Source organism: Lepisma saccharinum, chromosome 20 (genome assembly GCF_977018435.1).
Source record: "Lepisma saccharinum chromosome 20, izLepSacc3.1, whole genome shotgun sequence".
Classification (NCBI taxonomy): domain Eukaryota; kingdom Metazoa; phylum Arthropoda; class Insecta; order Zygentoma; family Lepismatidae; genus Lepisma; species Lepisma saccharinum.
The window spans coordinates 69,089,223-69,110,808 of record NC_139248.1 but is presented as its reverse complement, the minus strand read 5'-3'; the positions used below and the strand labels follow the sequence as shown (position 1 = coordinate 69,110,808).

Below are 21,586 nucleotides of genomic sequence, written 5' to 3'. Positions count from 1 at the left end.
ATTCTCGTCCTGGGTGCTGAAATCTCTAGCAGAGAGTATTAGAACTAATAGATCTGTCTGTGTCTGTAGCTACAGCTCTGATGAAATATTTCCTTTCAAGAGACTATTAACAGATTTACACATTATAGAAACGTATACACAATAAAACAATAACATTTTATTGATCATTATTAATAGAAAGAAATTAAACAAAATCTAACACTTATTAAAAACATTTAAACTATTTTCTATTTCTTAATATTTTGAACATTCGTTAAACATATTTAATGATATTAGTTAATTATTCACTGCAATTATAATGTATGTATATATATGTGTGTGTGTGTGTGTGTATACACACACGCTGGCCCCCATGACGGAGTGGTTAGCACATCGCGCTACGATGCCAGGGGTCACAGGTTCGAATCCTGGCCCCTGTGCCCAATTGTGGCACAAAAAGTGAAGTAAATAAAGCAAATAAAAAGTTTCTAGGTTGCCCCCTGCCTCCTCAAAAAAAAAATTGGTTTCGGGCCTGCACTCTACAGTGCTTCAATATAAAGCTTATGCGGTGGCTCAGTCGGTAACGCGTCTGACTACCATGCTCAAGGTCCCGGGTTCGATCCCCGGCCAGTTCAAATCCGGGAACTTTTCTAACGTTGGAAGGGGCCCCGGCGCCCACCCAGCGTCGAATGACATGGGTACCTGGGGGAAACCCTGGGGGGTAAAGGCGTCAGGGGCGTGATGCTGATCACATCTACCCCACTCATGACCGGATCAAGAAAGTGTGTGGCGTTACCCCCACACCCCCTATACGCCTTCATGGCGTGGTGCTAAGCACAGGGGAGCACTTTACCTTTTTTTATGGCAACTAAATGAATTAAATTGTTTTGCGACACAACGATGGTGACCCCGTCACCGGAGAGGTTTCGTTTAGCGTTTTGTTCCAATGGGGCTGTTAGTGTTGTTCATTAACAAACAAGCAGCTTCAAACGCACGTAGTATTAGGATGCACGGGAATAATTAACGAAAATAGTCGTGGAAAAAATTCCGAAAGAATACACCCCACTATGCGAGCGAAACCAATGAAATTTGATTTTGCCAAAAAAACTGAAAAACCATATGCACTGGTTTGGAGAAAGGACCCCATTGAAGCATTTTATGTTTGTACATATCTGTCCGGCAGATATAGACGGATGTTATCTGTGACAGTAGCATTATTCTGTGGCATCTATGGTGGTTCGTTTGTTTGTAAATGGGACAAAGTTTATAAAACCTCAAAGTGAAAGTGAATAATTCAGATGCTGTAATAGCAAATCAAGAAACGTTTATAAACACGTGATTTTAATATGTACAAAAGAATGTTTGGTTTAAGTTTTGTTGCAGTATTGTGTTTTTCAGGAATTATAATACCAAGTGAGTGCAAATGGGCGTGGACCTAATTTCTGGTTCAAGTACAATATTAATACGGGTCCAAGAAGTGTTTTATGTGTCAATCACATTATATTGGAATATATTACGTACATTATGTTGTTAGTAAGATTCGAATCGAATGAAAGATGGAGAATATAGATAGGGGGAACTTTAAGATAATTAACTGTTATGAATTATTCAGTTTCATTTATTACCGTGAATCTGAAGGAATATTAGCAATTTTCAGACCTACAACTTTGAGCAATAAGGTTACCTACTTAGTAGAAATTACATCTATCAATATGAGCATGCAGACTGCACAAAAGTAATTGTAACTTTTGAACTGTTAGTAGCAGAAACGTAATGCTAGTCTTGTTTTGAAGTTAAACAAGTGCTCTTTTTCATAAGAATTGGAAATATATCGAAATTTTTATTTGAAAGTCGTGCAATGTGACCTTTAATTTTACACAAAGTGACATTTTTGTTTTTCTATTGATAATATACATTGTGCATTGGTATGTTGTCTTCCTGGCAACTGTATATTTGTCACTCTCAGCAAACCAACACTACCCTTAATAGTTTTCTTGCATTTGCATGCTTGGTAAATTGATATTGATTTAAATTTTAATGTTGTTTTCCTATTTCTTCTGTTCTATCTTGCTTGTTTAATTTTATTGTGTGTCACCAATAAGAACTCGTATAAGAGAGTGTTTTTAGTAGGCAAATTTCCTGTACTTATGTAAATTATGACCTACAAAAGAAAAATCATTCTTTTAAACAACACAGCAAATAAGAATGCATAATTTCCCACCTGAAACACACACTGGTTTAAATTGCATTCTTAAATAGTACCACAGAACAGTAGTGTGCACTGAAGCAAGGTGAGGCAAGTGCCACTTAGTTAGATTTTTCTGAAGTTTTCCCAGTAATAATTTCATGTATTTGTTACTTTCTGCATGCTCTATGAGATGATGAAATTCTCTCAAAATCTGAGGCTCCACTTAGAATGTTTTCAACAGTTGTAACACAAACACATGTAACTTCTTTGTTTCGTAATTTTTAACATTCATGTGCTTCGCGGAACTTCTTTAAGGTGTATTCGTGTTTTTTTGATGAAAGTAATTTCAATTTTTCACGTTACGAGTACTTCTTTCTTTTTGTTTTTTCGCTTCCGTAAGACACAATATGACACGTACACCTTCCTAGATCAACGTGCGTCGTGATTGTGTTTTGTCGATTTTCATTGGGTATGCAGTCTTTCCAACCTTCTTAACCCAAAAAATACAAACATAGTTAAAATGCGTTGAACCATTGACGATAGCCCCAAGAACATTACATAATGTTACGTTAGGGTTAGTTATGTTAGGCAAACATAGTTAAAATTTGTTTAACTGTGTTTGCCTAACCTAGCCTTACCTAATGTTTCTTGGGGCTATTGTGAATGGTTCAACAGATTTTAACTATGTTTGTATTTTTGGTTGGAAACACTGCATACCCAATGAATATCGACAAAGCACAATGCTCGATGATCTACGAAGGTGTACGCACCAAAGGCTATTGTGTGTCGGAGAATTAATTTTCAACAAAAAACATGAATTTCCACTATGATACATTCCCACATGACAGAAAACACCTTCCAGATGTTAGGCAATGCTACAGGAACTTATTACCGTAAGTAGTTTCTTCTGTAAAAACTAAGAAATCTGTTTGTGTGATAGTAAATATTTACCGTTGAATCCTTAATAGTTGTCATGCTCTATGTGGAAATTCCTAGGCCAGGGATGTTTGTTCGAGCCTTGGGAGTAGACCAGAAAAGAATGCTTATCATAACTTACCGTAGCTGCGGAATGGTACCCCCCCCCCCCCCCCCCACACACACTTTGAGTACTATAGTCAATGTCTATATTTAAATTGACCAGTACCTACATTTTCAAAAGATAAATTTTAACCTTAATCTATACTGCTGGACAATAAAAACCGGACACTTTAATATCTGACATCTGAATTGCAATAACAGCTCGCAGGTATATTACAGAATGTTCGGCAGATCATGTAGTACCATATGCACCATTAATAGGCTCGGACTTTGTTTATGCATTCGTACTTAATTCAGTTTCTGCAACATTTAGTTAGCCCTTGTACCAGAGCTTTTATCGACCCATTGCGTTATCACAAAAAATGCAAGTGTCCGGTTTTTTTTGTCCAGCAGTATATTATTATATAATACAACAGCAATCTTAAAAGTTCTTAAGTGCTTTTAAATAATTTGTATTGCAAGTTCGAATTTGCATATGAATTATAATATCATAGTGGTAGCTGTAAGCCCTTCCATTTAAAATTTCACAGTTGCGGGGGTGGGGAATCAAGTGTGATATCATTGAATAGCTTTCTTTCACTTATTAAACACGTATTTTTTCGTTTTCCGATTTGATGTGTATTTCTCATGATACGTGACCGTTCCGGGACTTTTGGACCCCCAGTATATAAACGCTTACGTGAGTGAGTGTCATTAAAAAGTCTTGTACACGACATTTCACGGAGCTACGCTTTGCTTCTTCAGGTTACTGTTATCCAATATATATATAGCCCCAATCCCACCACTCACTCACTGACTCACTGACATAAATGTTCTCCATGAAGGAAGCCCCGGAGGCGAAAAATGCCCGATTACGACCCCCCATGAAATCGTCCCAAAAGACCGAGAAAATTCAAAAATCGCTCAATCGACCCTTCCTTAAGGGCGAAAATGCCCTTTTCTCACGTCCTTAGCAACCGTTGCCACGGGCATTTCTTTTGCACACATTGTTTCCTTCAATTCTTAATTGTCCAGCTACATTATATTTCTCACAGATCAATAGCACACAGATGAATGAACTCATGGTTTTGAAAAAGTGCCTGCAACAAGGGTGACATCTACATGATAAGGAGTTTCAGCCCAGATACAATTACGTATATATTGTTATACTAAATGCGTAAATATCTGCATCGTGCTTGTTTCAGCTAAATGTTTAGGGGGTATAATGACATGCAATTCCTTAGAGCTTGCCGTGCTTGTTGTTCACCATGGAAACGGACGTTGCTAGGGAACTTAAAGAAAGTTTATTTTCACCCCGAAAACTACTGTAAGGGAATTATGCTAGAGTTTTCGATTGATTGATTGATTTGGTGTTTTAAGTCCACTTTGTGCACAGTATTAGAGTTTTCGAATTTTAAAATGTGAGCATCAGAATTCATTGCAGAGGAGAGATAGAAATTTGCGAAGAATGAAGGAAAACATTTCTTTATTTCAATTATGTTTAAAAATGTAAAACTGACTACAGAAGTAAAATGTTACTTTTCCAATTTAGTGTCGCTATTGAATTCGTTTACATAAAACATCTAACTAACTATCCTGAAACTGTTATTACTTACCCAGCTTATTATTAAGAAAGAAACCAATAATATTTTGATTATTTGTACATATTACAGCGCATACACACATAAATTTACGTTCAAAACTTTCCAAATAAGCGAACCACGTCGGCGAGCGCCCGAGACGTGGCCACAGGCCACGTCGAAAGTGCGGGAGTCAGCACATAAAATACTTCGTCATGTTAAAAAAAAACAATCTAGGATTGGATAAAAAGGTTTGGATTAATAGCGTAAAATTGCATGACTGTTAAAAACTATAGATGCCTTGGTAATACCAAAAGTGGATTCCTGTACCACCCAAACGGCTGAGTGACCGCAGATGCAGACGTGTGTCACGTTCCTTCCAATGCAGTGCAAGAGTTTTCATTGGAAGGACGTGATGCACATCTGCATCTGCGGTCACTAAGCCCTTTGGGTGGTACGGGAATCCACTTTTGGTATTACCAGAGCGTATAGAAGAGGGAAGTGTGCGCACTTGACGTAGTTCCGTGGTTCTGCGCAAGGTGGCTCTGGTGTTGAACTCTGCTGGCCCGCTCGATTAGCCCAGCAATGTAACCAAATAACAGTTGTTGTAAATTATGACAAAAAGCCACACAATTTTAATTCAAAACACTCTTGACATTTAAAATACATATTTAATAATATCTGAAGTGAAATTACAGGATTTATTTAACGGAAAAGATAATTAATAATAAAATGAATAATTATATGTAGGTACTCACCGAAGCTAGTTGTTCGACACCTTGGAAAGTTTCCGAGATGATTTTGCCGACTTGGATGACTGTAGCTCCTTACGAATTTATTTCGTCCGGAAGAAAAATCTGCAATTTATATAATGTAGCACTACTTTGGGATTAATGTGTCTGGAGTATTCATCACAGCAACCTATTTCTGAAGATGGAACAGGGATATTTTCTATGGCATTGAGACAGTCAAAAAATAAGTTGCTCCACATTGAATTTGCCAAACACAGTTTACTTTTGATTGCCCTTTCAACATGCAGGAGGATCTTGAGAATGCTGTTCGATGGATGAGTGAGAAACGACGTGTTGTAATCTCGTATTTGCGTGAAGACCTCATCTCCTGATGTTTGTGTGTTATGACTGCGAAGAGACCTGATGCATTGTTGGCACAACATAAATTTATGCTAGTGATTTATTATGTACCTACCAAATAGTATACTAAGGATCTTTCCGTTGCAACATAATCAATCGAGGCTTCATCTGCAATGCGTAATTCACTTTCCCAACATTGATAGGAGTATTCAGCAGGAGTTACAATTAATTTTATCTTTAATGCAATTTTCAATTGAAGACTTCAGTTCCTTATTGATTTTCTATTGTCTTTTTGCTAATAGGCACATCTGACTGACAAACAAAGTGAGTGGCACATCACTTCTGACCTCGCAGTTTGCAGACGAAGATAGCGCCTGTTTAACTTGGATATAAATACACTGCAACAAATGCAAATGTAAGACGTATATGGTCGAGAAATGGTAGTCACAGCTTAAGGAACGTAAAATCCCAAAATGTCGCTCAAGGAAATCTTTGCTTAATTTCCCCGTTAACACATATTTGTAGCCTTTGTCCCACAGCCATTCACTCAGTTGCAAGGTACTCTGCAAATAAATTATTAGCGATTCCATGGTCCTGTCTGATGCAAAGGTCTATTATAAGTTGTTATTAATGTGATTAGAAAATTGCACAAGAGCATGTAATACCTTGAACCATTGTATAAGGCGTTGGAAGGAATTTGAGAATTCAAAGCATCGCTAACGTCGTTTAAATCTCCTGTAAATTTTTCTGTGCTCACTGCCTTTCAAATCAGCCGAACCGTTGGTCTGTCGAAAACCTCTAATTACACCCGCTATGCTTCTGCTGAAAAACTGAAATGCCAACCTGCCATTCATCCTCTGCAACGGCCACGGGTCTAAATGTGTGGATGTTATTTTAGGACATACTCTAAGACCGGTGGACTGGTCTGTGTCTGCATCGTAAACTTTCCGATAGCAGTCAAAATTGATGGGACTTCCTTCATAAAGCAATTGAATTTTGTCGTGAAAGTGATTCCTTATGCATTTCAGTATGTGAACGAAATCTGAAAAAGCCCATATTTTCTTGTTGCCATCAGCAGGATTTAACATAAATGTTAAGCCTTGTGAGTTGTCGTCACTCGTAAAGCCTGCTTTTTCCAATTGAAGAACTACTTGGATACATATTTTTACAAGGATTTCTGCAGGAGTGGAATTTCGGCTTGCATAAATAGCAACAGGTTTTACCCATTCGTATATAAAAGGTATAAACATAAAAACCAGGCCATGATTTGCAAAAAGATGTTGTTACGACTGCTGGCAGCAACATACAGCAGATTGCGACACCAGCACCATTAGTTCATTGGTCCGCCACCCGCAATGGGAAAGTTGCAGAGTGTGCACACTTCCCTCTTCTATACGCTCTGGTATTACCAAGGTAGCTATAGTTTTCAACAGTCATGCAATTTTACGCTTTTAATCCAAACTTTTTTATCCAATCCTAGAGGTTTTTTTTAACATGACAAAGTATTTTATGTACTGATAACACCGCGAGATGTCGTATACAAGCCTTTTTAATGATACTCACTCACGTAAGTGTTTACATGTATATATATATATATTTAACATGAGTATGTTTTTAGCAAAAACTTTAAAATTCCTCAAGGTTTTAAATAAAATGTAGTATCTCGGAAACTGTGAATGGTAGAGTTTCTAATCATACCACATTTTGTTCAGTGCAGACTACGGTTATGAGAATGTGGTCAAAAACCTTAATTTTTCTTTTAAATTTGAACTCGGGAGGTCCCCTTTCCCATTGATGTGACACCAGAATGTGAAGGGCAAAAATGGTACACAGGCAATTTTTTTCATGGTTCAGTTTCTATGTATGTCTGTTAACACATACGTTGGAGTTTTAGCGATTACTGCGTGTTTGCTTGAAAATGCCTTTTCACTTCCATATACTCCTATGTGATTCTTTTCTTGCAACCAGCCATTCATTTACTATCGTCTTGCTTATAGATTGCTACTCACATCTAAGTCATATGTGTGGTGCAAAGGTTAGGCTGGCCATGTTTAGGTCTCTTAGCTTTACAATAATTTCCCTACATGCTTTCAACATTTCATCATGTTGGTGCTGGTCTCCTTCGAGCTTCGTGTCAGCACTAGTCTGTGGAGTGCCTTGTCGATGGGAAGTGGGTATATTTGCCTAAGGTACCTTTTACATCTTTCGCTGATAACTTTTCAGAACTGCAAACAGTGCTAATTTCATGCAGAAAGCTTCAAACTTACTTTCACAATCATTTCCAATATTCTGCGATACTTTCTCTTTCTTATCTAAACAAAAAGGGATACATCTCATCATGTTGGTGCTGGTCTCAAGTACGACACTCCTTTGACCCTCGTGTCAGCACTAGTCTGTGGATTGCCTTGTCGATGGGAAACGGATGTTTGTGTAAGGTACATTTTACGTCTTTTTGCCGATTATTTGCACTTTTCGGAGCTTTAGTGGTAATTACTTTCACCAAGGTTCAAATTTACTAAAAACAATCATTTCTACAGTTCTGCAATATTCAGTCTTTCTCCTATGAAACTTTGAAAGATCATTAAACATTCAGAACGGTTACCGCTGAGTTTCCACACTCTTGTTAGTTATTTGGCTCACTCTAATGTCCTGGCAATCGGTACATGTGCAAAAAACATGCTGCTTTGTTGACTGTTCTGTAGACCGGTCGAAACATGACTCTCCCCTTGTTCTATTAAAACTCTTCACAGAAGTGGAGAGGATCAGCTTTTGTCTGCAAACTGGAAAATTTTGCTAGGTTTCAGAGTTGAAGAACAGAGGCGATGTTCTAAGAATCCATGAAGAAAAGAAATTACAAAATATGTGCATTTTCTTTACGACCACCCAGGTATAGCCAGAATCATATTATACTTTACTATTAACATATTTCAAGGCTTATGTAGCATTCAAAACATGTATGTCCTCACAATATCAGAGTCACAGTATGTTCCAAAAGTCAAGAAGATATTCTGGGACATATATGTCCCTGCTTGGTATTTAAGGATTAAACTTCACTTCTAATCCTTGTACAATGGTTTTTTTCTTGTATGTACGCATTGCTTGCATTGTAGAATTATTTTCCTGTAGTTTACGTTTATTACAAGCATAAGAAAAGTTTTTCTTTGTGACGTTTCAGGAGAACACACGCTCCTTTCATCAGACATTTATTTTCATTTTGACTAAAGATACATTTATAACAATGGTTAGTAATTTTTTAAACAAAAAGAATCCCTTATATAATGGATATTGTCAGTGTTACATTGTTGTAATATAGCAACTTAACTGTGAAAAGAAGCAGTCTGTTTTATTTTTATTTCAGATTATTTTTTTTTTTTCCTCCTGAAATGTCACAAAGAAAAACTCTTTTCTTATGCTTGTAATAACCGTAAACTACAGGAAAATAGTCCTTGTACATTAGACCAATCCAATATAATTGTGTACATCTAACAATTATTGGGAATTTTAGATTTTTTTGTACATTTTATGTAAAAGAATCCTCAATAATTATTTTTATTTTGTGCAATAGCTTTTGCCATACGATGTTACCAGTGTTCATCTGGACAAGATCCTGAGGGCCAAGATAATTGCGGAGCTTACAGATATTTCTATAAGGACCAGCATACATCGGTGGATTGCAATAGCGATGAGTCTGTTACCCCAGGAACATTCTGTGTCAAAATCACCCAGCAGGGACCTAAGGGCTTCATATGTAAGTAATCTCTTCATTTTCTTATTATTCATCTCATGAATGTGTCCACATTTTGTAAATAGCTAAAGCTAATACATGTGTAAAACATAAGTAATATTAATAATAAAAAAGACTCCCAATTGTTTGGAGAGGCAAGGTCTGCTCATTGGATTTATATTGTCACATTGCCACGATTTTCTTGATTGTAATTCATCCCAATTAAACTGATCTCTGTGGTGGAGTGGTCAGAACAACATGCTACAGTGCCAGAGATCACAGGTTCAAATCCTTCCCTGGTGCCTTCCCCATTGTCACCTTATAATCAAGGGGTCCCAGGTTTGATACCCGGTGTAGAGGCATGTGGTTTGGACCCCACTTTAAACTGTAGGTCCAGGCTCGATTAGCCTTTCTGTCCATGAAGTGGACTTAAAACAGAAACTCAAACCCAAATCCTTGCCTAGGTGTAGATGTTCTTTATGAGTGTCTCTTCATCAATTTCATCGCATCAACACTCATCCTTATCTTCGCAATTAGCCAAAAGTGGCAGAAAAGCATTGGGAATAAAAAAAACAATCGGTGAATCAATGCGCTAAAATTGAAGGGGTCCGGAAGGGACACTGCCAAGCCACATTTACGAAGTTGTGAGGAACACAGACTGGAAAAGTTCAAACAAATCCACGTCACTCATACTTTGTAGTGTAACGTTCCACCCTGTAGAACTGTGGATCGAACCATTAGGGTTGTAACTCACCCTTAAATTACAACACTTGCTGGCTGCGATGGCACTAAAAAGGCCAGTTGTGAGGTACTAAACTAATATACGAGGTGTGGCTAGAAAATAACCGGACTGTTGCTACAAAATCTTTTATTGGTTATTTTGTACAATACGAACATTATCCCCTTCAAAGTACACCCCTGAACTATCGATACACCGATCCATACGAGTCTTCCATTGCTGGAAGTAGTGCTGGAAATAATTTTCTGAAGCCATGTTTATGATCTCCGTCGCTTTTGTTTTCACAGATTCTGCAGTCGTAAATCTGGTTCCTTTCAGTGCTGATTTGACCTTTGGCAATAAAAAAAGGTGCACAGAGTGAGATCTGGCAAATAGGGTGGATGTTCTAATACTCATAAGTTTCTGTGGTGGAATTTCTGCGTTTCATAAGTAACTTCAAATTGATACACTGTTCCACTTTCACACTTAACATTTTTCCAACTGAGCACAATTGTACGGTTCACTTCGTTCACAAGCTACAGCAGACCTGAGCGCCATGCACCCTGGGGAATCACACAGTCGATAGGCAGGATATCACATTATACAGTTATGCACCGTTTGACCTTGACGCACTTGCCGTTTGTCGACAGCAACGTCAATCAGTTGTTTTTTTTCTAGCCACACCTCTTATAACCAAATGACATGACTGATGTTTAAGTCCCAACACTTCTGACTGAGAATGGCAGGTTACAGGATAAGGGATAACTCACCCCGTTTGGTACGGATAGGTTCTCCTAGCAGTGTTCCTCCTCTTGGCGATGGCAATCCAAAGATCCCCTGCTTCCTAGATCACCTGGTTTTGTTCCTGTTGTCGCTACCTTCAATCACCTTGTGTAGTCTAACCTATTGAAGAAAATAAATTTGCAAACCCTTTCAGTTCTCTTCGTTAGAGCATAGATTTTTTTTTAATTACATATTTTCACTATGTATGTAGCCAAGCAAAAATGACAAATGTTGCTAAATTACACCATTGAAGATCATATACATGTATTTCATATTTTATGGTTAGAGTACATATTTTTAATTAAAATGTACAAGGGTTGATCAAATGAAAAGGTATGAAACGTCGTAACAATGGAATCGTTTATATAATACCGATGCCGCGATGGGAGAACGTAGCGTGATATGTAGGGGTGCGATTGTAGTCGCCACACGGCATCGGAGCATGCAGGGTAACGCGCATGCGCAGGAGAGAGCAGAGGCTCCGATACAGAGCGCCGTCCAAGTGACGCGGCAGTGCGTGTTCGGACAGGATGGTGTTAACATTGGCAAATTCAACTGTTGAGGAGCAGCGAGGCGTTATCCGTTTTCTGACAGCGGAAGGTGTTAAACCGGCCGATATTCATCGCCGGATGGTGAACGTTTACGGGGAAGACGAACGACCGGGGCTGCTCACGGAGGGTGTGGTTCTGCTCCATGATAACGCACGTCCACACGTCTCCAGGGTCACACACGCGGAACTGGCCAGGTTCAAGTGGGAGCAGCTAGACCATCTGCCCTACAGTCCGGACTTATCCCCCTGTGACTTCCATGTGTTTGGTCCCCTGAAAAAGCATCTCAAAGGAAAGTGCTTCACCTCGGATGATGAACTGAAGGACGCTGTGAAGAACTGGCTCGCGTCACGGCCAAAGGAATTCTGGGAAAAAGGAATCATTCGGCTCGTTCATGAATGGGTTCAATGTGCTCAGGCCTATGGAGGATACTTTGAAGAAAGTATTCATTTACGCTGACAGTGTCGTTTTGTACCTTTTCATTTGATCAACCCTTGTATTTGCACCATTTCTCTGGTTTTCATTGATTGATTGATTTAGTTTATTTTACTTTGCGTTTTGTGCCTCTTGGCTAATTTGCGAAGATGGGGATGAGTGATGAAATGATGAAATTGATAAATGGACATTCACAAACAACCAAGCCCAAGCGGGATCCGAACCCAGGACCCTTGGTGTCGCAGCATGATGTGCTAACCACTCGGCTACAGGTCCGGTTGGTTTTCATTGAGAAATGCAGATTGGGCATTCCATGCTCCACAAATAAAAAAAAAAGGAATGAATCTTAAAATTACTATTGTTTTGATTTGCATTAAGGTTTAAATGCATATAATTTGCAAATTTGACCAACAAAAATTACTCTATTATCTGTAGCCTATAAGCTTCACATGCAAATGAAGTCACCCTTTGCTGCAGTTTTAAAGTGTGAAAACACACAACATATTTTCATTAAATGCTTTTCATGCATTCAGGCTATGTCATCATTCTCAAGTTTTTAATTTGAAATAAGTTTATTTTGTGAATATTTTAATCCAATGTCTTGTCTAGAATGTTACACTTTAAAATGTCACACATGTAACATTGGAATACACAGTAAAACCCCGATTATGTGTCCCTGAATAACGTAAAATCGAGGTTCCACTGTATTTGTGAGACAAAGGTTCAGAATATGATTTCTTAAAAATATCAGTCATTGTTATTTGTGACAGATATATCACCTTACATTCACTTAATCTTAGTTTAAACCACACTGCAAAAATGAAGCTACTGTGTGCACTTTATTCTTTACTTCCACCATATTTTGAAAATAAAATGATTGTTTGTTCAAGGGGTAGTGACTATGGGGCAGCAATTCAAGTGGTGGCTTTGATGAAATTTCTGAGAAATTCACTCGTACCTAAAAGAACACAGGAATGATGGAAACAATCTGTGATTATGAAAAATATTATTACATATTTCAATATATGAGGGTTTAGAGCACAAGTGACCATTTCACACTTTTTGTTGAAATGGAGGTACATGGATAACTTAGAGGTGTGTAGTATCAATACTTCAGAGGTAGAAGTATCTCGTAAGTTCAAAATTCTTGCTCATAGAGGCACCATTATGGTTGTGTTCCAACAGCTAAACATAGTTCTAAGTTATTTAAATGTGCCTTTTTCTCAAAACTGGCATGAATGGAGCAACCCCACTTGTGTTCTGAACCCCCTCATGTAAATATTTCAGTTATTTATTTACATGTTTATGTGCATTTTGGCTACCTAAAAATTCAGTTCTTTCTCATCACACGATGCTAGATTAACATTAAAATTTAGGGTATTCCTCTGGTGATTGAAACCAGGACAGCTCACATCAAAAGCGAAAGGGCTAACCAATTGCCACAGATTACTCTTCGAGGAATGGAAATAACATATTGTACTGATGTAAGGTGATACTGGAGACCACAGTAGATTGATTGATTAATTTGGTTTATTTTACTATGCTTTTCTGACACTTTTGGCTAATCGTGAAGATTTGGATGACTGATGATATAATCATATGATACTTAACAAAGAACACCAATGTGCAGGATGAGATTCTAACCTGGGACTTCTGGTATCTGTAGAAACCTGTGCTTAGGAGAACTCTTATCATGTTAGGAAAATTGATAGGATAGGGTACAGACCAACATGGAAACACCGGCCTCCATGGTGGAGTGATTAACAAAGCATGCTGGGATGCCAGGAGTCGCAAGGTCAAATACCGGCATGGGTGTTCTTTGTGAGTGTCATCAATAGGGGTGTACAGGATCCTGAAAAGTCAGGACCGGGATCGGGAAGCAAATTTCCCATCCCGATCCAGACTTCGGGAAATGAATTCCCGACTTTTCGGGATCCCGAGCAGTCGGAGAAATACTGAATGCTCATTTTAAAGAGTTGTTAATTTTCGACATATTCTGCATTGTAAATGTCTGGAACTTATCGGAAATTGTTACTTTTTGTACCAGAAATGCAATAACATCACTCACTTAAAGTGAAAGTGACGTGTAGAATTCGAGATTTGCAGAGCTTTGGGAAATGTTCAACATTTCCCGTCCTGAAAATTTCCCAAATTTGTTGGGAATTTGCAAATGTTTCCCATCCCAAATGTCGGGATTTATAGAATTTCCTATCCTGACCCAAAAAATTCTGTCCCGCACACCCCTAGTCGTCAATTTCATCATATCATCATTCATCCTCATCTTCACGGTTAGCCAAAAGTGGCAGAAAATAGAAGTATAATGAACCAAATGAAACACTAAGTCAAAAACCTAATCCATAATACAAAAGTTTGATGAGGGCGTAATTGTGGATGTGCGGCTCCCATTGTTATGCTTTTGTTTCTTCTCCAGGGGATGGACGATGGAGACAAGTGATTAGACGATGTGCCTCTGTAGCCGACACTGGAGTAACGGGTGTTTGCAACTGGGGTGTGTACGAAAATGGTGTATATTGGGAAGAATGCTACTGCTCGGAAGATGGCTGTAATGGTGCCACGTCTATTAAAATCCACGCCGTGCTGATCGCGGGAGCCATTTTAAGTTTCTTTGCTGTTCGTTGGCACTAGGAGAGTCATTTATATTAATTTACCATATATAGAATTTTTCAATGAAGGACTGCCTAGTGTGTATAAACTCTTGTTATTGTTGATTTGTTGACAGGAGGAACTACTTCATGATTAGACATATAACAGTGTTTTTACATCAGTTAGACATTATGTACTTACGGCATGTTGTTGAAGATTTTAGCTAGCAATTCGAAGTTAGAGTACTTCTTAAGTGGTTGTGGAAAAGGTTGGTTTTGACAGGATGTTGAAAAGATTTTATACTGTTATGATCTGAAAAATTTATTGGCTATAATTACTGTCAACATTCCATGAGACTAGGGCTGGGTTGATACCAATGCCGATATATTGGTATTGGAAAGTATTGGTTGGATTTCATGTACCTATATCGACCAATACTTTTCAGACATCATGGTCTTTTGCATTTCTGCAAAAAATTCCATGCAACACTTTCAGAGAGTATAATTATCCTGGAAATTATTCAAAACTTGAAGTTTCCATTTATTCTGTTGGATTTTTGAAACAAAACCCTGGTAAACTGATGCTTATAATAGGTGTGGAATACTTACACTAATGTTAATCTTTTGAACAACTTTTGCTACAGTTTCCAAGCATCGTTATCGGTGGGAATCAGTGTGGGTATTGATTCCAAATGGTATCTGCTCAGCCCTGCATGGGACATATTTTGTATCTTTCCGATTCTCTTAGAAAGATTAGTTTGTTTATTTCCAATCTCCTCTCCGTCCAAACTAAGTCAAGTCAAATTTCCAAATATATTTTTACAAAAGCGACAAAATGTACTCAAAGCATACTCAATAGCCCCGTCTAGTTTGCTGCAATTTTTGACACTTGGTGTAGTGCAGGTGTATCCTGGTGTCAGGCTGGTGCAAGGAAATGTAGACGAATAGCGGTGTTCAAGTTCAGAAGATTCAACAAATGCTGCTTTAAATGTTCATTTGATTAGTTAGCATGTGACCATACATCACTCATTACACCACTCCAGAATGTAGTGCAAATGGTGCGGACACCAAATGAACGAACTAGACGACTGGGTGTTGCACCGTGTAACCAACCAGACGCGCGAGGACAGAGAGAGTCAGAAAATGCAGCAAACTAGACGGGGCTATTTACTTGTAGTGAATCTCAACAAACTGGAAATGAATTTGCTGTCTATTAAGATTGTAATGAAATTATTCTGGCAGCAATCTGTTGGTAATGAAGTTTCAAGAGGCAGCTGAACCCATAGGGGCAATGTATTTGTGGATGGCCATATCTAGATCCTGAAATATATCAGGTCCCAGGTAATAATGGATCTAGCTTTTTTTTCTGCCTCCAGGTACCAAATTTTGATTCCAGATCTGCATATGTTGAGAATAGTGTAACCTGGGTGTGAGAATTTCTGGCCATCCCTGCAATGTATATAGTGTTCTTATCACTGTGGTGGTCGCATGGATGACAATTGTGATCAATATCATAAATTTTACCCAACATTTGCCTAAATTTATCTGGTTTTATAGCACGAATGTGCCTTTCCAAGTATTCCGGTTTACTTAACAAAAAAATATTAATTTTTTCACTCAATAGTAGGAAGGAAATATTAAATCTATTGTATTACATTTGAATGTGATGAAACCAAACCAAGATACATATTGGAATCTAATGTTTATTGTTCTCTTTTGCTGGCCCCCATGGTGGAGTTTTTGGCACATCACACTATGATGCCAGGGGTCCCGGGTTCAAATCCCCATTCATCAATTTCATCACTCATCCCCATCTTCGCAAATTAGCCAAAAGTGGCACAAAGAGCGAAGTAAAAGGAAGCAAATCGATCAATTAATTATTTTCTTTCCACACAGGATTCACAAACAGGTTTCTTGTGGTCTGCACACACTCGCTACTACTTACATTTATAACATGTTTTTAGAAACGTCTGATTATACAAATGAAAATACTGTTGTCCAAAATGCTCCTGTCAATAGTTGTCTGAAAATGCTCCTGTCAAAGTTGTCCGCATCACTATTGTGCTCCACTGAAATGCGAGCTCCGTAACAGGTTAACAATGGATCTTTTTCAAATAACGGCTGAATGAATAGTGTTACTGTACTATCGCAAAGGTCAACAGTGTTGCCAAACAGCAGTAGCATGTAAATATAAACGAGTGGATGACTATTGTGATCCATGCGACCACTGCAGTGTTAAACAATTTGTCATATTTTCATTGTAACATTTTCATTTTTGTCAGGAATTGTTTAATGTTCTGGCATTTAGCTCAAGATTTTGAGACTCCAGAATAGTATTGGCTGCTATGTTTACTCAGGACACTTGCTTACCATAGACTCCAACCAAAGCACAAAATATAAACATGTATAAACCTTTTATCTTTGAAGAAAGAGTTATTTTGGTGAAATTTGTGGGTGTGAATTGTCCTTTAACATTGGGAATATGCATGCTATATTCATGATCAGTTGTGCATCTAATTTTGTACTTCATTATTAATTATTTTGTGTGTGTGTTTGTGAGAGAGAGAGATACAGAGACATTCTGTCATGAATCTCATGAGTGTTATACTTTTAATTTACAAATATTTTTATAAGCAGCTGATTTTAGGTTACAAATTATTTTATGAAACTTATGCATATGCATAATATATATTATGTATTTGTGATTTATTTTTGAACATTCCTTTAAATATTTACTTAAACTTCAAGAATACACAGTGCGGTTCATAAGTTCCCGGACTAAGGCAATAACAAAGTCAAAATCGTATGAGTTTTGACTGTTTATTTACTCAAAATAATATCAATTTGATGTAATACATTGCTCAGCATGGGTTTTCAATCTCTTCATGGCCTCAGAAAAGTCTTCTTTCGGAAGTGTCTTGAGTTTGTCGGTCACAGCCTTCTGGATCTCCTAAATTGAGTCGAATCTTGAACCCTTCAGGTGCATTTTCAGTTTTGGGAAGAGGAAATAGTCCGGAAGTGACAAATCTGGAGAATAAGGTGGATGGTGCAACATGGAGACTTGCTTTTCAGCGAGGAACTGGTGATTTATTGCTGCCGAATGAGCCGGGGCGTTGTCGTGCAGCAGGAAACAATCACGAGAGGTGAAGAGGCCGGGCAAACTTCTTGAATTCGAGCTAGCAAGCGTTTTAACACTTCCTGATAGAATTCCTTATTTAGTGTTCTACCTGGAGATGTTACTTTCCGATCCTCTTTAATCAGCGACAGCTGCGATGTTCTCGTTGGTCCGAGTTGTTGTTGGTCTACCACTGCGTTCGTCGTCCTTCACTGTCTCCCGGCCCTCACGAAAACATTTGTCCGACTCGGTACTGACTCACTGTACACCTTTTGAATCAGTTCCAATGTCTTTGTTGTTGAAAATTCAGCTTTGCAGCAAAATTTAATTGCTACCCACTGTTTCTCCTTCTTGTCCATCTCCCGAGTCTGACACACTCACACAACACCAGGTTATATGAGATGTCCACACTCTTCAACAACAACGGTTAGACTGATGCCTCTCAGCATGGCTGTTCGAAAGGGTTCAAACTACATAGTTCAACATTCGTCCGCTAGATGGGGTTAATGGGAAGACTGCAAAAAAAAAATAAAAAAAATACAGGAACTTATGGACCACACAGTTTGTGTATGTCAGGGTGAAGGTAGGTGTATATCGTATACATGTAAGTGCTTTTCACTTTTTGCTACTTGGTTTATACAATGTCATATTTTTTTTAATGCAATAGTAAAGTGTTAGAAATAACATTAGATAGACTAAGTTATGGTTAATGTTGATATTTGAATAACTAGCATGTACTCAGTTATTTCACCAGCTACTCTGAAACATGCAAATCTCATTTGTGCCTTAAGAAAGCGTGAACATTTGTATTCCACTATTAAAGTAAACATAGTTTATGTGATCACCATATGTGCACTTACTTCATGTTTCCAGAAGTGGATCATTTTGTACATCATCAGTCTGAAGGAAAAAAGTTATTTAAAACTATTTATGAACCTATGCTTTATTTTTACCTCAAATTAGTGTTATTTTTGTGGTTTTTTCCTCCATTAAAAATACATTTTATTAAACAGCATTACACAGTGAAGGAGTTTCAGTTTGCTAGTTGATAGGGTAGTAGTGGGATGTTATCTTATCTATGGTTAAGGTGGCCACAGTGTGGTGCTGATTACATCACCTCCACCATGGTGCGATCAAGAATGTGTGGGTCTACCTCCAGACCGCCACAGGAGAAAATTTACCAATAATGTCAATTCTATTACAAAGACACTAATGATAATCCAAACGTTCTACAAAAGGACTTTTAGAATTTTTGCTTTGTTATTCTACTCCTATTTTAGTAATTACTTGTTTGCTTTCATCATAACTGATCTACTATTCCCCGGACACCTATAACTTCTTCGTTTTGTCAATTTTTGACATTTGTACTTACCTATCTGCTTCGTGGTACATTCTTTAAGGTGTATTCAAGGTTTTTTGATCAAATTATTAAATGCAATTTTTCACATTACGAGTACTTTTTCCTCGTAGTCTTTTCGCTTGCCTGAGACACAATATGGTGCATACACCTTCCTACATAATCACATGTCGTGCTTGTGTTTTGTCGATTTTCATTCGTTATGCAGTGTTTCAACCTTCGGAACCCAAGAAATACCTGTGAACAAAGCTCATCTGATCTAATTTTCTTTTTAAACTTTTTCGCATTGTTTTACGAAGAAAATTGTAATGTTTTGTGGTGCTATCCGTGAATGGTTTTTGGGGTTATCCATCCCGGAATCGGTGGGAAATTTAAACTAAAAAATTATTTTCGTTTGAAATTTTTGAGTCCAAATTTCCCACCGATTCCAGGCTCCAGCCTTGGGGTAATTGACCTACCGTGGCCCCGGCTCCACTCCGGCTCCCTGGCTTTCTCTATAGAGTCCCTGTTAGAAATTGTCCGGAGTCACCTGCCCCCAAATGAGCCCCAAACTTTAAATTTGAAGAAATCCGTTTCCAGGATACAGAAAATTTACCTGAATTTCACCACGCATCCATGACACATCATATTAGGCATATACCAACAGCCCATTCCTTCTAACGAGTAGCTTACATTCACTGCCACGGTGGCTCAGTCGGTAACGCGTCTGACTACCATGCTCAAGGTCCCGGGTTCGATCCCCGGCCGGTTCAAATCCGGGAACTTTTCTAACGATGGAAGCGGCCCCGGCGCCCACCCAGCGTCGAATGACATGGGTACCTGGGGTAAAGGTGGTCAGGGGCGTGATGCTGATCACATCACCCCCACTCATGACCGGGTCAAGAAAGTGTGGGGCGTTATGCCCACACCCCCTATACGCCTTCATGGCATCGTGCTAATCACAGGGGAGAACTTTAACTTTTCCTTTCTTCACGATCCCGTGTTCAATTAAATTAAAAAATCCACTGGATCTTCCACACCCGGTACGTATTTCACCATGCATCCATGAAACGTCATGTTTCTAACTTTCGTTGCAAACACAGACAGTTCGAAACACTGGATACCCAATGAACATGAACAAAACACAATCACGATGCGTGATGATGTACGAAGGTAAAAGGTAAAAAGGTAAAGTGTTCCCCTGTGCATAGCACCATGCCATGAAGGCGTATAGGGGGTGTGGGGGTAACGCCCGGCACTTTCTTGATCCGGTCGTGAGTGGGGGTGATGTGATCAGCATCATGCCCCTGACCGCCTTTACCCCCCAGGGTTTCCCCCAGGTACCCATGTTATTCATCGCTGGGTAGGTGCCAGGGCCGCTTCCACCGTTAGAAAAGTTCCCGGATTTTTACCGGCCGGGGATCGAACCCGGGACCTTTAGCATGGTAGTCAGACGCGTTACCGACAGCCACCGCGGCCACGAAGGTGTACGTGCCAAACGCTATTGTCCGTCGGAGAATTAAGTTTCAACAAAGAACATGAATTTCTGCTACAAATCATTCCCACATCACACAAAACACCTTCCAGATGTTAGACAATGCTACAGGAACTTGGAACTTATTACCGTAAGTAGTTTCTTCTGTAAAAATAAAGAAATCTGTCCGGGGAATATCAGATTAGTACCCTGATAAGAGTTCCGCAATAATCTTTTATTAATTACAGTAATCAATACGTTTCTGTTCACTAATAAATGGAGACTCTTTCCTTGTGACTGGTGAAGTTTAATATAATTTGAGTAAATAGAAATATTGGTACATGGTGATGAGAATCTACTTCTACCCAGCATTATTATGAAAGTACGGCTATGTTTTGTATATGAGTTACTGTTTATGAGTGTATGAGAAAAATGTAATTTTCCAGATGTAACATATCATGTGCTTAATAATTTCGCACAATAGGAGGAGCAACTCCAGTAAAATGTTTTTGTGTAATCATTTACTGTTTTTGTAATTTTTATAATGAATTATTGAACAGTGTAACTGGAAACATTTATATATATTTTTATTAAGAACCATGCGTTACATTTTTGAATGTAAGCGCATAAGAAATAATGATCAAGGAAAATAAATGAATTATAATAAGGCTTTAATTTCTTTAATGGTAACATTATACTTGATACATTTAGTGTATTTTCCTTCAAGAGAATACACTATTGCAGATCCCCTCATGATTTGATTTGAGCCCAGGACTACATTTTTTTGCATCATTGTTGGGTTGTAAGACTTGAATATATGCACAGTTCAAACTGTACTCAGTAAAGATCGTGATTTTCATTTTTTGGGCATTTCTTGAATTGTCAAATCTCTGTGTAGGCTAGATGTTTGAGTTATAATATGCAACTCATTGAATTATTTTAAGTTAGTATACAATAAAATGTAGATACTTGCAGGTACTTACGATAGTGAGTAT

General features: G+C 38.3%; 2 protein-coding genes across 3 annotated transcripts in view; both read left to right on the top strand.

Moving 5' to 3' along the window:
- Nucleotides 1–21,586, top strand: part of crok (crooked) — a 272,768-nt gene that overhangs the window by 28,381 nt on the left and 222,801 nt on the right. The gene's annotated exons all lie outside the window — the stretch shown is intronic.
- On the top strand, nucleotides 1,195–21,574 carry LOC146003316 (UPAR/Ly6 domain-containing protein crok-like). Of its 2 annotated transcripts, XR_014443818.1 has the most exons (4): nucleotides 1,195–1,392; nucleotides 9,421–9,603; nucleotides 14,495–20,290; nucleotides 20,603–21,574. XR_014443818.1 is itself a non-coding variant. In XM_083141580.1 (3 exons), exons 1-3 carry the CDS (start codon nucleotides 1,326–1,328, stop codon nucleotides 14,707–14,709), a joined length of 465 nt encoding a protein of 154 aa, XP_082997706.1. In that variant the 5' UTR covers nucleotides 1,195–1,325; the 3' UTR covers nucleotides 14,710–21,574. The 2 variants fall into 2 exon arrangements, 1 of the variants encoding a protein (XP_082997706.1); XM_083141580.1 differs by having other exon boundaries at nucleotides 14,495–21,574.